Raw genomic sequence first — 13,796 nt, 5'->3', positions numbered from 1 at the left:
TTCCTGCACAGCATAATCTTTGAGAACCTGGATTAATACTGAGCAAAAAACAAAAGCAAGCAAGTTAATTGCCCACCTGTTCCTCTGAAGGGCTAAGCATTCTTCATCACATTGCAACCTAAATCATGAAAGAAAAATAGAATTAGAATCACAGCTGCTATTTGTACTTTTCAAACTGTAGTTTTTTTGGTGTCATATCATCATAGTCTAAAGAAGTAAGAAGAGTGTGTGAGAATAGTTTACTGTATTAGAACAGATAATAGAGCTAAAAATAAATGAATAAGCAACCATTAAAGATTTTTAACCACACAACCCCTTTTCCAGGGCTTGAAATGGAACAGCAATTACCAAAATCATACAGAAACGGAGAAAAAAAGTTCCTGAATTAGATGTTATTGATAAATTTTATCATTTGAGAAAAGAATGCAATTGATATTAACACTGAGGGGATGCTAGGAAGGACTGGAAATCAGCAAAGGAAGAGGTCACAAGGTCACTTATTCCTATGAATCAGAAAAAATTATCAGCCAGGAAAAGGAGGAAAGTTAGATCTGCATATGGACAATTACGATGAACCATAAAAATCAGTATTTCAACTGAACCTCTAATGTCAGTAGAGTTATGAATTTCAGTTTTTTGTCTCATCTTTGAAAGGTACCTTATAATTTTATTTTGAGGGATTAAAATTTTCTTCTCTACTATAAGAGGAACGTGGGCAATTTAGAGAAGCTGTTCTAGGTCTGATAAAATTTGGCACGAGAAATACCCCAAACCCTAATAAGAAAACTAAAGTATGAAAATCCCTGCACACTTCGCATAAAATATTCTGTTATTGTAAATGAGTGAAGCAGATTTGTAAGTTATTTTGAAAATACTGGAGTCTGACAACAAACTAGTGTAACACTCTGGCCTCAGAACTGCAAGCTCATGGACTCAGCCAGGAGTTTTACCTTAAAAAATATATACAAGATTCTTTAATACCTTGAGATAGTGTCAAAAGAGTAAGTCACAGACTTGTTCCCAAGAGGTACTTTTATTGATAATTTAGGGGAGAAAATAAGGGAACTTGCAAAAGTTCAAAAGGGCACCACACAAGCTAGACAAAACATCCCACTACAACACTCATACTAATCCACAACACTTAAGTCAAAATCCAATCCCTCCAGCTTTAAGCTACCCAAAGAATCAAGAAAGGAGCAAAGAAAGAAAAGAAGAGGGAGCAAGAAGAAAGAAGGAGAAAGAGGGAGACACAGATTGTATAGTTACCATTGGAACCTTGTGGAAGACCAGCTCTCACATGTCCAAATGGCAGAGCCATATTCCTCTGCTTTTATCTGCTCTGGTCCCTATGGCCACACCTCCACCCCCTCCTTCCCTCTACCCCCCGTGGAGTCTCAGACACACTGGCCACTCTGGGGTTCCAGGCCATGGTGACGGGCAGTGATCTCATCCATCCCTGCCAATCTGAGGCTGGGTTAGGGGCTCTGGGAGGTGTGATGTGTTATAGTTTTCCCTGGCTGCTTGTGACTGACAGCTATCCTGGGGCTTCCCCAAGTGGGCTCCAGGGGCCTGCCATGAGGGATATGATGCCACCTCACCTCTATGAGGTTCCACCCATTCCTTCCCCTTCCACGCAAACACACACAAATCCCCAAGGTGGTTCCGATCCAAAAATTACTAATCTAGTGTCCAACAACTAGAAATTTAAGATTAAATATTTTATGTACCACCATCTCTTTTTCCTCTGCCCCAGTATTTGGTAGATGAAAGTGGAAGTGAAAATACTTCCTCTAACTGTCCTTAAATAAAAGCTACCTGCCACAGTTTAGATACCATATTAGGGAAGATTTGCACAAAGAAAAGTCATCTCTGGTAATTTCAACTGTCAAAGGAAAGGGCAGTGTCTGTCCACACAGAAAGATGCCTGGCAATGACTACAACACAATTTATATTAGACATTGCAAAGGCTGGGGCACCAACAGAGACATTATTCGCCCTAAGGTAAGTGTACAGCTGTTCTACAGACTTGCAGCTTCACTAGCTGAAAGGTCACCCCTCTCCTACCATCCTGCACCCCCGTTCTCTCTGCCAAGTTTTAACACTGCCAAATGGTTGCTTTCTTTAAGCAGTGACTTTTTGGGGAGACGCTGAAGTTGGCTTCATATTGTTGAGTACATTTGTATCTGGTTGGCATTGTGATGCAAACAGAAAGTAGTTGAAATTCAGTCTACGTAAAGCAGAGATTATTCTACAGTAATTCTAGAGACAAAAATTAATGCTTACATTGTACATTTTTGAGTGTTCAATTAATTGAAACAAATAGGATGGCTAAAAAAACCCCACCATTTCTTACTGGTATCTTTCTTATATTATGCTTATACAGTACTACGATCGTGCTCTTTAAAGTTGCATGCAGGAATTGGTACAGCTCTCCCTCTTTCGCCTGGTTTTCTCCTCTCACTTTCTTCTGAAGTATGACACTGTTCCAACTAGAACAAAGCTGAAGACTGGGATGAGCAGGTGCTCCCATGTATCATCTTGCTCATTCGTTCAGATTGATAATTATTTCAGTGTAGAAAAAGATCTAAAAGGATGTGGTAATAATGTGCCTCAATTTCATAGACTAGCAAATGGAATAGAATGACTAGGAAAAGCTCTTGAAGTATGCTGGCATTAACTTTTGATTCAGGAAGTCATGAAGCAACTGCTGAGAAATGTCACTATTTTGACTTCACATAATAAAAAGGAGCATTACATTTTAACACATAACAGACTGACTCAGAATAATCAAATTCAATCTTAAAAAGGAGACATGGTAATAGAAATAAACTAAATCCAAAGATTAAGGACTTCAATGGCAAGGACTTCAGTAAGTCAAGTTTTTGACAGAAGGACATTGGAGAAAGATGACAATTTCATAACTAAATCATACTAAAAGTGAAAAGACAAGCTATTCCAATCCTGAGGGACATCAGGAGAAACAGAAAATCACCAAATTTAAGTCAGAAGTGTTTTTGTGACTTAAAATCAGATTTTCGGTGTCAGTCAGGATGAGAACACTGAAGCACCAATCAAACTGAAATACAAACATAAATACAAACATCTAAAAAGGGTAACAGAAGAATATTATAAATACTAAGATGATGAATAGGAGAAAATATGGCCCATGAATAACCCAAAAAGGAACGCTGGATGCTGAAACAGAAGATAACAGTAAAAAGTTGTACTGTGCAGAAATCTGGGAAAAAAAAAATCCAGAGGAACCCCAAGGAATCAGCTGGGTAGAAAGAAAACTCTAAACCACAGCTGTATTGTTCTATCCATAATTATATCAACCAATCAGACAGTAATAGAGAACTCATTCTACATGAAAGCAAAAACATGAATCGCTAAGGAAATGCAAAATACTCTTTTAGTAGTATTGTTAAAGTGAGGGTCAGGCTATACAGAAAGTCTTCATATTATAGGTGGCATTTTTATCACCATATTATTTTCCAAGTCACCTATGCTTCAGGTGAAGAACAAGGGCTTCAAATATGTTTCTACATGTATCTCCTTACCTGGCTTGCTTCATTTCTTTTTTCGTAATAAGCCTACTGATTTCCACGGAATCCCCAAGCTGTAGATCTGTTAACTTAGTGGCTATAGATATAGCAGCTATTCTGAAAAAGAACGTTAGCATTAGTTTGTGGCAACACAAACCTCTGTAAAGGTGTATAAAGGTGCAGGTTTAACCTCCAGATGGAAGAAGTAAGACAGACTAGCTGTTTTTTCATCAGATTACAGAATGCGACTCTTAGTTCCACATCACCTAGTTTTAGGAGTCTAATCTATCTATGTAAATTAAGATGTTACCCTCATCTCCCTCAAGAACTAACAAGTGGACATGCTTCTGAAGAAAATCTAAAATAGGCAAGGTGAATACCCTTTCTCCACACTTGCTTAATATACAAACTACAGCTGACCATATAGATTTAAACTACCCTTTTATGTGTTTCTTGCTAACTGTGCAACTAAAATCTTATAAAGTACTTAAAAATTTGCATAGAAAATATGGATGATACAATCCAAAGGGAAAGAGTAAAATGCCTACTGAGACTGTTACTATTTTCTCCATAAAGATTCTTCATCATTCTCTTCAATAACGTCTTCCCAGTCTCACTTGCTAAAATTTGTATAACCATAATATAGAGTAACTTTTTAGTGAAATATCCCATATAATTTTCAAACAAAATCCTAAAACCGGAATATTCTATCCTCTGAACTATCTTTTTGGTTAAATTCAGATAAAAGAATATGTTTGTCTCTATATGTTTTACATCATATTCAGAGAACTAACCATCTATCAGGTTCTAGGCTAGAAATAGGAAGTAGGCTAATCATATTAAATAAACCCAAAATGCACTGAAAGACACCATCAGCTTCATATTTATCAGGTGGTGACAACGTCTAGGTAATGGGACATTAGATGATATGACATCATCTTTTGTACCATATGTACAGATATAGCGGCACACTCCCATTCCTGTTTCCTTGGACATTTTTTCACCAGCAGTCACTGACTAAAGTCAAAGCTGTTTCATCCTCCCTCTAATGTTACTGAGAAACATACCCCACTGATTTGCTGACCTTTACTTTCTTGTTGGGTTATTTTTGTTTATGTTTTTTGTGGTTTTGATCTGGTGGTAGGAAAAAAGACGAACTTCCCTCCACAAAATCGTAATAAATTAATCTTTTAGCAACCTGAACTGCTGGAGTTATCAAACTTAGTTGGCATTAAATGCTGCTTCTGTTAATATCACCATAGAATCATAGAATTAACTGGGTTGGAAGAGACCTTCGAGATCATCAAGTCCAACCCTTGATCCAACCCCACTGTGATTACCTGATCATGGCACTCAGTGCCACATCCAGCCTCATCTTAAAAACCTCCAGGGACGGTGAATCCACCAGCTCTCTGGGCAGGCCATTCCAATGCCTGATCACTCTCTCTGTAAAGAACTTTTCTAAACCTCCCCTGGCAGAACTTAAGCCCATGCCCACTCGTCCTGATAGAATCATGAGTCGAGTAACTCGTAAGCACATATGAGCACATTTGAACTAATAGAAACACTTGCTTTAAACAGAATGTTTCTTTCCCTTCCTCTTGATCTGGGCTCTGATCAGAGAAATAAATACATGTGTGTTCAGCTTATGCATGCAATGACTCTCACTAGCTTCAAAGGAATATTTTCCTTGCATGAACACTTTTGCAGTGCCTGAGCAGCAGAGAAATAACAGCCTTCAAAAATCTGGATTTGTATGTTACCTTGCCAGCTTATCATTAGTGACAAGCATGTGTCAATTTAATCTGATATTTCAAAGTTGAGTCAGTCTTCTGATTTGTATTCATAGTGAGACAGATCTTAAAAATATCATTTTTAAAAATTTAAAAATCCTGTACATGTATCTTGCATTCAACTCAGTATTGTCTAAAATTGTTCTTAACTGTTTCTGATTAGCACATTTTTCTCCTTGTTTTCTTTAGATAATATTAAGCACCAATATTAAGTGCTGAGCCGCCTTCTGTCAGAATTTGAATATGACCAGTGTTCAGTAGAAACAAAGCAGCATGTCCTAAGCTGAGCTAAGATAAAAAAAGGCTCTCAGATAGCAGTTCCAACTAAAACAATCATTAAGAAATTTTCCTTGAAAGACAGGAAGAATCTCTGTGCTTCTATCAGCAGGTATGCAGAGCAGAATTCTGACTGCATATTAATTTTTTACTCCTTTTCAATCACAGCCTCAGAATAAGATTTTTTAGCTTATTATTATTACTGGCTTGCTATATTAATTTCAAAAGTTCCTAAGTCCCACTTTTCTTCTTTTCCTTGTCCATTCATTGCCCTCTCTCATATGAGAGTGAAGTAAGTTTAGAAATAGGATCTGGATACAAATCTATGGCAATAAATGGAGTTAGATAGGACTCAGTTTGGCTATTAAGAACCAAGATTTAGATGCCAAAGCTCTCCAGCCTAAATTTAGCTATTTCAGTATTACATCAAATCAATCTTAAGCATCCATCATCTCTATTGACTAGATTCCATCACACATGATTGCAAACTCAGACAGCAACTCACATGTAGACTGCAATCACCTACGAATGTAGAAGCCTGAATCAGGACCTGAGAAATTAGTCTGTATCTAATTGCTACACAAATGGAAAAGTCAAGCTTTGACACATGCCCATAGTTAGACTAATTAAACAGTAAAAAAAAAAAAAAAGTATTCTAGTACAGCATAGCTGGTATGAAAGTTCAGGGAAATAAAAAATAAAAAAACCCCAACTTGTATGTCAAAGTACAAAAAAGTGTGAAAAAAGTTTGTGAATTAAATACATTTAGTAAAGCCTGAAATTTAATCAAACTGCAAAGTTTTAAGTCCAGTAAGGAATTAAAAGAATTATTACAGTACCAACCTTTGATACGTATTAGATGCTTCTGAACAAATCATACTCTCCTCTCTTCTTCCACATTCACACTGAAGATTAACCTGTTGTATCACACAAGAGAGTAGCTTTTTTTAAAAGTGTGTCTTTTTATTGCCATGGAAGGGTGTGAGGGAAGTACCTTTAAAAAATCCCATTTTAGTGGAATAATGGCTAACTAAGATTATTAGTTTCATTTTTAAAAAATCAATATTGTAAGTTTAGAGAAAAAATGTCATGCTATCAATATACAAACATGTCACAACTGTTACTGACTGTTAATCAAACCATACAATTCACCTGTGACTTTGCAATTAATTTTCTTTGTGTATCTAACCTTTGCACAGCATGAGGTTGTTGGGCAGGGTGACGAAGGATGACACGGAGCCATACAGGGATGATTACAATATAGCCTTGGAATAACACACGGCTGTTTACATTCTTCATCTACAAGACATTCTCCTTTATGACAGATTCTTTTACATTTGTGCATCCCACATTTTAACATTTGATTGCAGCGAAGTCCACAGGAAATGTCAGTGAGATGACAAGGAATATTACTTCGCAGCTGAAAGAGGGGAGGAAAAAGATGACAACTAACAGTAAAAATTACCAATGGAAATCTCAAAGTGGTTTTACTGTTCATACTTTTATTTGGCACTGTCCACGCAAAAATCTCAGCACTAAAATATTTTAGGTCAAAGACTTGAGTTTTGCTTTATACCATAGTCCAATATAGCAGTTGGTCTGAATGCATATGGAATAAAAGACATACTTCTCCAATTTAATCACATTAAACTCAAACTCCAGTAACATATTCTATTCCAAAGAAGCCACAAAAATAGAAGCCTACAGTCCTTGAAAATTATTTAGTATTCAAAAACATTAATTGTCCATAACTTACTTCATGCTTGCCCATACACCATTTCTGAGTGAGATAAGTACAGGGTGGACACTTCTCCTCACTGTGACATGAATGGTACACTGCAGCCACAGAGATATGAAAGCCATAACAGTTTTATTAGCATACTTCAGTTGAATGCCTTAAAGGAGACAGTTAAGACTATTAAACAAGAGTTTGCATTTCAATATTACACAATTTATGGTAAAGATGATGCTTCATTGAAGAATAATGAGTTCTTTAAAAATTATGATAGCAGGTGTTTGGGTGAATACTCTTCCATATTTTCTAAATTAAATAGCAGATAATTTTCTAACTTTTGAGTAGGGTTATACTATCAATCATAATTTGACAGAAAGCATATCTGTTTGACCCGTGCTATTTATTTTGCCATCAACCAATGTAATTCCAAAGAACACAGAAACTAACTGTTCACTAAATTATTCTACTGCTTCAACAGACCACTTGATCTTTGGAATGTAGCATTTAACATGTTGTGACTACTAATAACGATCAGAAAAAATGACAGTGCTTTTACCACTGAGAAGTACCACTAGTAGTATTCATTGCAAGTTTTCAGCTGGTTAGCTTTTAAGGGAAGATTTTTGGAAATACAGTTTCAAACAGACTTGTGTACACTTTTCTACATTTTGATTAAAAGAAACCCAAGTAGAAAACAAAAAAAAACACACAAGCAAAACTAAATGGCCTGACTTACCTGGATGATCACAGTCATGTGGCCTGGTACATGTTTTTTTACACTCTGGTGGCTGAGTGCCACAGGGGACAGGGGGGTAAATCACAGATTCACCACAATAACAAGTTAACTCATCAAAACCTGAAAAAAAAAAGTCAAATACATCTTAGTGGCTACATGCATTTGCATGTCTTGTCCACAACAAATCTTTAAATAACATGCAGATGTTTTACTTTATTTTTGTTTTTGTTTTTGTTTTTTTTTATATTAAGCACTAGTATTTGATATTAGTGAATTTATTAGCTTTTCTGGCTCACACAATAAAACTAGACTTTAAAGATTTTGTTAGGAATCATGCTTGCCATGTGCTCCCATGGTTTGCAGCCAAGTTTCCAGTTGATGGCACTCAGAGCTCACACACTGAACTGAGAATGAGATTATACTAGAAGATATTAAATATTAACTATGACAGGATAGACACGAAGTGCACAGATCTCTGTCAGATAAGTACGTTGACCAGCTGCTTCATTTGTTCGTTTTATTTTGTCTTCATTTTCCCATGCATCAGCCTTGATTCCTCCCAAATAATCGAACGAAATAAATTTTTCCCTACTGTAGTGGGTTGACCCTGGCTGGATGCCAGGCTCCCACCAAAGCCGCTCTATCATTCCCCTTCACAAGCAGACAGAACAGAGAGAATATAACAAAAGGTTCTGACTTAAGGACTGGGAGAGGTCACTCACTGAATATTGTCACAGGGAAAACAGACTTAACTTGGGGATATTAACTGAATTTGTTACTAACAAAATCACAACAGGATAATGAGAAGTAAAACAAATCTTAAAAACATCTTCCTCTACCTCTCCTCCTTCCTGAGCTCTACCTCCTCCCCTCCAGCAGCACAGGAGACAAGGGAATGAGGGTTACAGTCAGTTCATCACACATTGTTCCTGCCATTGCTCAGGGAGAAAGTCCTTCCCCTGCTCTAGTGGGGGGTCCCTCCCACAGGCAACAGTTCTCCACAAACTGCTCCACTGTGGGTCACCTTTCCACTGGATGCAATCCTTCAGGCAAAGCCTGCTCCAGTGTGGGTTCCCCTCAGGGTCATAAGTCCTTCCAGGTAACCTACTCTAGTGAGTACACAGATCTCTGTCAGGAGTCTGTTCCAGCACTGGTTTCCCATGGGTTCAAAGTCTCTTTTGGGCAGCCACCAGCTCTACATGGGGCTACTCCATGGGCTGCAGGTGGATCTCGGTATCCCCACTGACCTCCATGGGCTGTATGGGGACAGCTTGTTTCACCATAGTTTTCACCACGGGTTGCAGAGAAATCTGCCTGGAGCACCTGCTGTCCCTCCTTCTGCAGTGACCTTGGTGTCTGCAGAGTCGCTCCTCTCACATATTCTCAACTCTTCTCTTCTCTGGCCACAACTACACCTGGAGAATACCTTTTCTTTTTTAACACAGAGGCACTACTACCATTCCCGATTGGCTTAGCCTTGGCCAGCAGGGGATCCGTCTTGGAGCCAGGTGGCGTTGGCTCTGGCAGACATGGGGGAAGCTTCTAGCAGCTTCTCACAGACACCACTCCTGTGGGCTCCGGCTAACAAAATCTTGCCATGGAAAACCAATATATCCATTGACCCCAGTTTAGCTACATCTGCACCCAAATTTGCTATTTCTGCTATCATTAGCTAGGTCATACTAGCATCACACAACCAGCAAAGTTCTGTTGGCCTTGCAAAATTCCACTCCCAAAAATGTTCCAAATAACTCTCCTCCTCCAAATACTTGTGAAGCTCAGTCATCTTTCACCCTTATGGGTGAGGAATAGATGTGAAATTCATCCATTCCTCAAGGAAGCATCTGAAACTTTTTTCAGCTTTTCACCTTGTGTTTTGTTATGTTCAGAAATTGTTCATGTCCAGTTATTTTTTACAGTCTGTTCCGTCAGCTAAACCTCAGGCAAGGCCCTACTCATTTGCCCATGTGTCTTGGAATACAGCAGTTAGTAGAAAGAATTGCAATTCTTCTCTAAGGAGACTCAATTACAATAAATTCCAGCAAGTAAGAATGCCAGGGAGAACAAAATGTTATGAGTTAGAAGGAAGAAGCAGAAAAGATTCAGAACGTCCATTTCTGTGGAAAGGAAGCTCGGGAAAGAGCTGTCCCTCACTACAGGTCTTGAAACAACATATAATACTCTAGACTTCAAAGCCACAAATCTTCCCTAGTCCAGGAAGATGAAAGACCAGAGACCAAGGTCCCTGGAAGATCTGAATGTTAGACAGCTACACTGGCTGCTTGCCAGTGACAGGTAAAAAAATCTTAACTATAATGAAAGTCTGTAACAGGGTGAGTTTGAAGGATGCTGAGACTGAAAACCAAGACACTGCTGAGAGCTCAACAATAAACCCAATATTTATTACAAAGGTGGCCAAGTAAACGGGAACCCAAAAGACAGGAAAGGAGAGGAGTGAACTAAGCCCTCAGTGAAACCCCTACTCAGGCAGGTGTGTTTTACAAGGTTGTCTCACCGACCCCAGGATAACCAGAATTCCCCCCAGCAGAGGCTGCATCCTCGGAGGGTCAGCAGGCTCACAAAGACAGCGGCATCCCTGCAGAAGGCAACGTTGTCCTTCCTGTGAAGCTTGAGAGCCCCGAGCACGAGCCACCTGCATTTTTACCCAATTAGCCAGCGACGTCTCCCTGGGCCGGTGTGGCAGCACCGCCCAGCCAGAGGCCCTCGGTCCCTCCCCCATTACATAAGCCTACCCCCGCAGCGCATGTGGGAGAACTTTGGAACTCCCCTCTGACATGCGCTGTTTCACTCAAGGGCTCTGATCTATTTGGGTCTGGGGGTTTTACTTCATATTCTCCTTTTCAGTTTCTCCTTCAAATGTCCTCTACAGACAACCAGCCAATCACAGAACACTAATTAAAATAGTTTATACAAGAAACTCTCTCTCCAAGGACAAAGCTCCCGTTTATCAGTGAACTTGGCAGGCAAAGAACAAAACTTTTGCAGGTGGCTGGGCCAAACACAGACCAAAAAATATCAACAAGCCCTGACACAAAGTCCCCTTACTAGGACTAATGAGGATAATGGGGAGAGAGTGCAGAGTGGCCTGATCCAAAAAAACCAGAAATACAAACTCTGAAAATTAAAAAAAATAAAGGTGTACATAAAGAGACCCTGGAACAGAAAGGGACCTCACCTACCAGCACTAAGGAAATTACACTGGAAAGGAAAAGTATGTGGGAGGCACACAAAACCACAGAAGTGTAGATACACTCTAGTATTGCATCTTGACGTCAGCCCTCACCATTCCCAGCAATAACAGTAGTGGAGGTGGAAGCAGGGGCAAGAAATCCAGTCTAATGAGTAGGCAAGTGGCTTGCAGCTGATCATGTCACACAGCATTTGATGCCGTGGCTGATGTAGCCCAACTGCAAAGCAGTGATTCGAGAGGTGAATCAGAGTCAAGAATGGCCTTCTTAGTGCTGAGAACTCCAGGGTCACTATCATATAGAAACATACAACGTATGCCTCTGAAATCTCGACTAGCAGCATTCAGGGAAAGCAGGTAAGAAACCTTTAAAGATACTGGTTAGCTGATTTACCTCTGGATAGATTCAGAATAGGAACCTTCAGGAACACAGAGGTTTAAGCCAAATTACCATAATTATCTGGTTCCTGGAGTAGGTAACTGCTTTTCCAGTATTGAGAAAAGGGCCACAGGGCCTTGCTGCAAAATTTTAGCAGGGAAGATTGACCTCTAGATTGCATCACATCCAACAGTGGAGCAATTTACACAGGAAGCCATCTCCGGGTTAAGACAGGCATATGAATCTTTGGTCTGAGAGTGAACTACAATCCTCAAAAATATTGCAGCAATGTGGAGAAGTTTAATGATCTTAAACATTAAACCCAAGGAATCTACTGAAGAAAAACAACTGTTCAGAAGAAACTGCATTCTGACTTAACTAGACCAGAAGTTACTAACAGGACCTCTGAGACATTACTGTTTTGCTCTGTCAAGAGAAATGGACACAGAAATATTTATATTTCTAAAGAGAGTACAGTCAACATGCTTCATATTCATAGGCTATTAAGACAGACTACAATGCTATTTCAAGGACAGTGAGCTTTAGAGGCTCTAGTACCTTCTCTTTTCCAGAATATTTCCATGAAAAGTTGGTCTCCACAAAACTGGAGGTCTTTGACTACATCCACATGTGTATAATATAGCAGAGACTCATGTACTACTGCAGCTCAGGCATTTCCAGTTGTAAACACTATCCTTATAATCTACATCACCTGTCTCTCTCCCTTTTCACCAATGTGAAATGGATCAAATTCTCTGTCTGACCAATTAAATTAGTACCTTTCTATAATAAGTAAGAAATAATGTACTTTTGCACATAACTCACTTGTTTGCCAGCATGATTGACAACTGCCCCGATGACAGGGTTCTTCACATCTATGAAGCCCACAGTTGAGTTTACGACCACAAACCAAGGAGCACTTATGTTCTGTGTCCTAGGAAAAGGGAAAAAAAAACAAAACCAAAACAGAATTGAACTATAAATGCCACTGGTTTATTTTTTTTCTCTTGGTGATCAGTAACCAGTAACTGACAAAACAGTGTAGTGCAAAAAATAGCTTAGGCCAGATCTATACAGTTTTTCCATCACTGAATGGATATACAATTTTTAAAGCACATTCTGTTAAGACTTCTATTAAGTAATATCCCTCCCCTCTACATTCTCCCTGGAATCACTGCATTGATGAAAAGCCCCTTTGCACGGATTTAGCTGGAACATGGCTTTATATTTATAATGATACCCATAAAACAAATCTTGCAAATGCACACACACAAACTTTTTGAGCATGACCAATACTGCAAATAGAGAATGAAGATGCATAAAAATTTAAGGATACAAAAGAAAAAAAGACTGTTAACATCTCAACCAAAACCAAATATACACCATATCAAACAATTTTATAAAACCACGTGCAAACTTACCACACAGCAAACTTCATTACACTTGTGTCGTCCACATGATCTTTTCTTGTTGCATCGCTTGTCACACATGAATGTAATCGCAGCTATTAAAAACAAAAAAAGCCCCCAAGAACTCTTAACTTTCATGTCATTGCTTATGCTGAAAACAAAAGCTGCAATCACAATATTATGCTAAGGCTGTTTCAGGGCATGGTCTAGAAAAGACTTAACACAGAGTAAGCCAGTAAGCAAACTGCTAAATTACTTGTTCTCCCACATTAATTCCCCATGTGGACACTTATCTTCCTTTAAATAAACTCTTATTCAAAAAGATTTTGGAGAGCAGAATACCTGAAGCTATTTATTTCACATTAGCCTTCACACCATAAACTAAACAGGATATTCTGATACACTGAAGTACTACGACCATCCAAGACTGATTAAACTGGTACGGCAGTAACAGTCAGTTAAAAACAACTATGCTGATATCCTCATGAAACTGTAATGTAATGTAATGTAATGGCCAGTCTTGGCGAACGAAGAACCGGGGAAGGTCTTTCCACCTTCCAGCCTGTGCATTGGATTTTTTAGGTGAGACACAGTGTGCGCGGAACTGAGCCCACCCTTTAATCCTGAGGTTCATCTGCCGGGGCCAAGCACGCTTGGACAGTGGCAGCGAGGTCCTCAGGACGTAGATGGATTGCCTTACAGCGCTAACGAGCTC

The 13,796-nt window shown here is 39.0% G+C and overlaps 1 protein-coding gene across 3 annotated transcripts in view; it reads right to left on the bottom strand.

Moving 5' to 3' along the window:
* Positions 1-13,796, bottom strand: part of NFX1 (nuclear transcription factor, X-box binding 1) — a 66,079-nt gene that overhangs the window by 25,590 nt on the left and 26,693 nt on the right. For all 3 annotated transcript variants that reach the window (XR_003572968.1, XM_027899348.1, XM_027899349.1), the window contains exons 12-19: positions 13,094-13,176; positions 12,498-12,606; positions 8,086-8,205; positions 7,371-7,450; positions 6,804-7,034; positions 6,458-6,531; positions 3,561-3,662; positions 77-118 (exon numbers count right to left, since the gene is read on the bottom strand). Coding sequence is in view for 2 of the 3 variants with exons in the window: in XM_027899348.1 (XP_027755149.1) it covers positions 77-118; positions 3,561-3,662; positions 6,458-6,531; positions 6,804-7,034; positions 7,371-7,450; positions 8,086-8,205; positions 12,498-12,606; positions 13,094-13,176 (841 nt within the window). In the remaining variant the exon portion in view is untranslated. The remainder of the gene's footprint in view (positions 1-76; positions 119-3,560; positions 3,663-6,457; positions 6,532-6,803; positions 7,035-7,370; positions 7,451-8,085; positions 8,206-12,497; positions 12,607-13,093; positions 13,177-13,796) is intronic.

Source organism: Empidonax traillii, unplaced genomic scaffold, assembly GCF_003031625.1.
Source record: "Empidonax traillii isolate 1590-97213 ecotype Southwest subspecies unplaced genomic scaffold, ASM303162v1 scaffold659:size354235, whole genome shotgun sequence".
NCBI classification, from domain to species: domain Eukaryota; kingdom Metazoa; phylum Chordata; class Aves; order Passeriformes; family Tyrannidae; genus Empidonax; species Empidonax traillii.
This window is presented reverse-complemented; position numbering and strand designations above follow the sequence as displayed.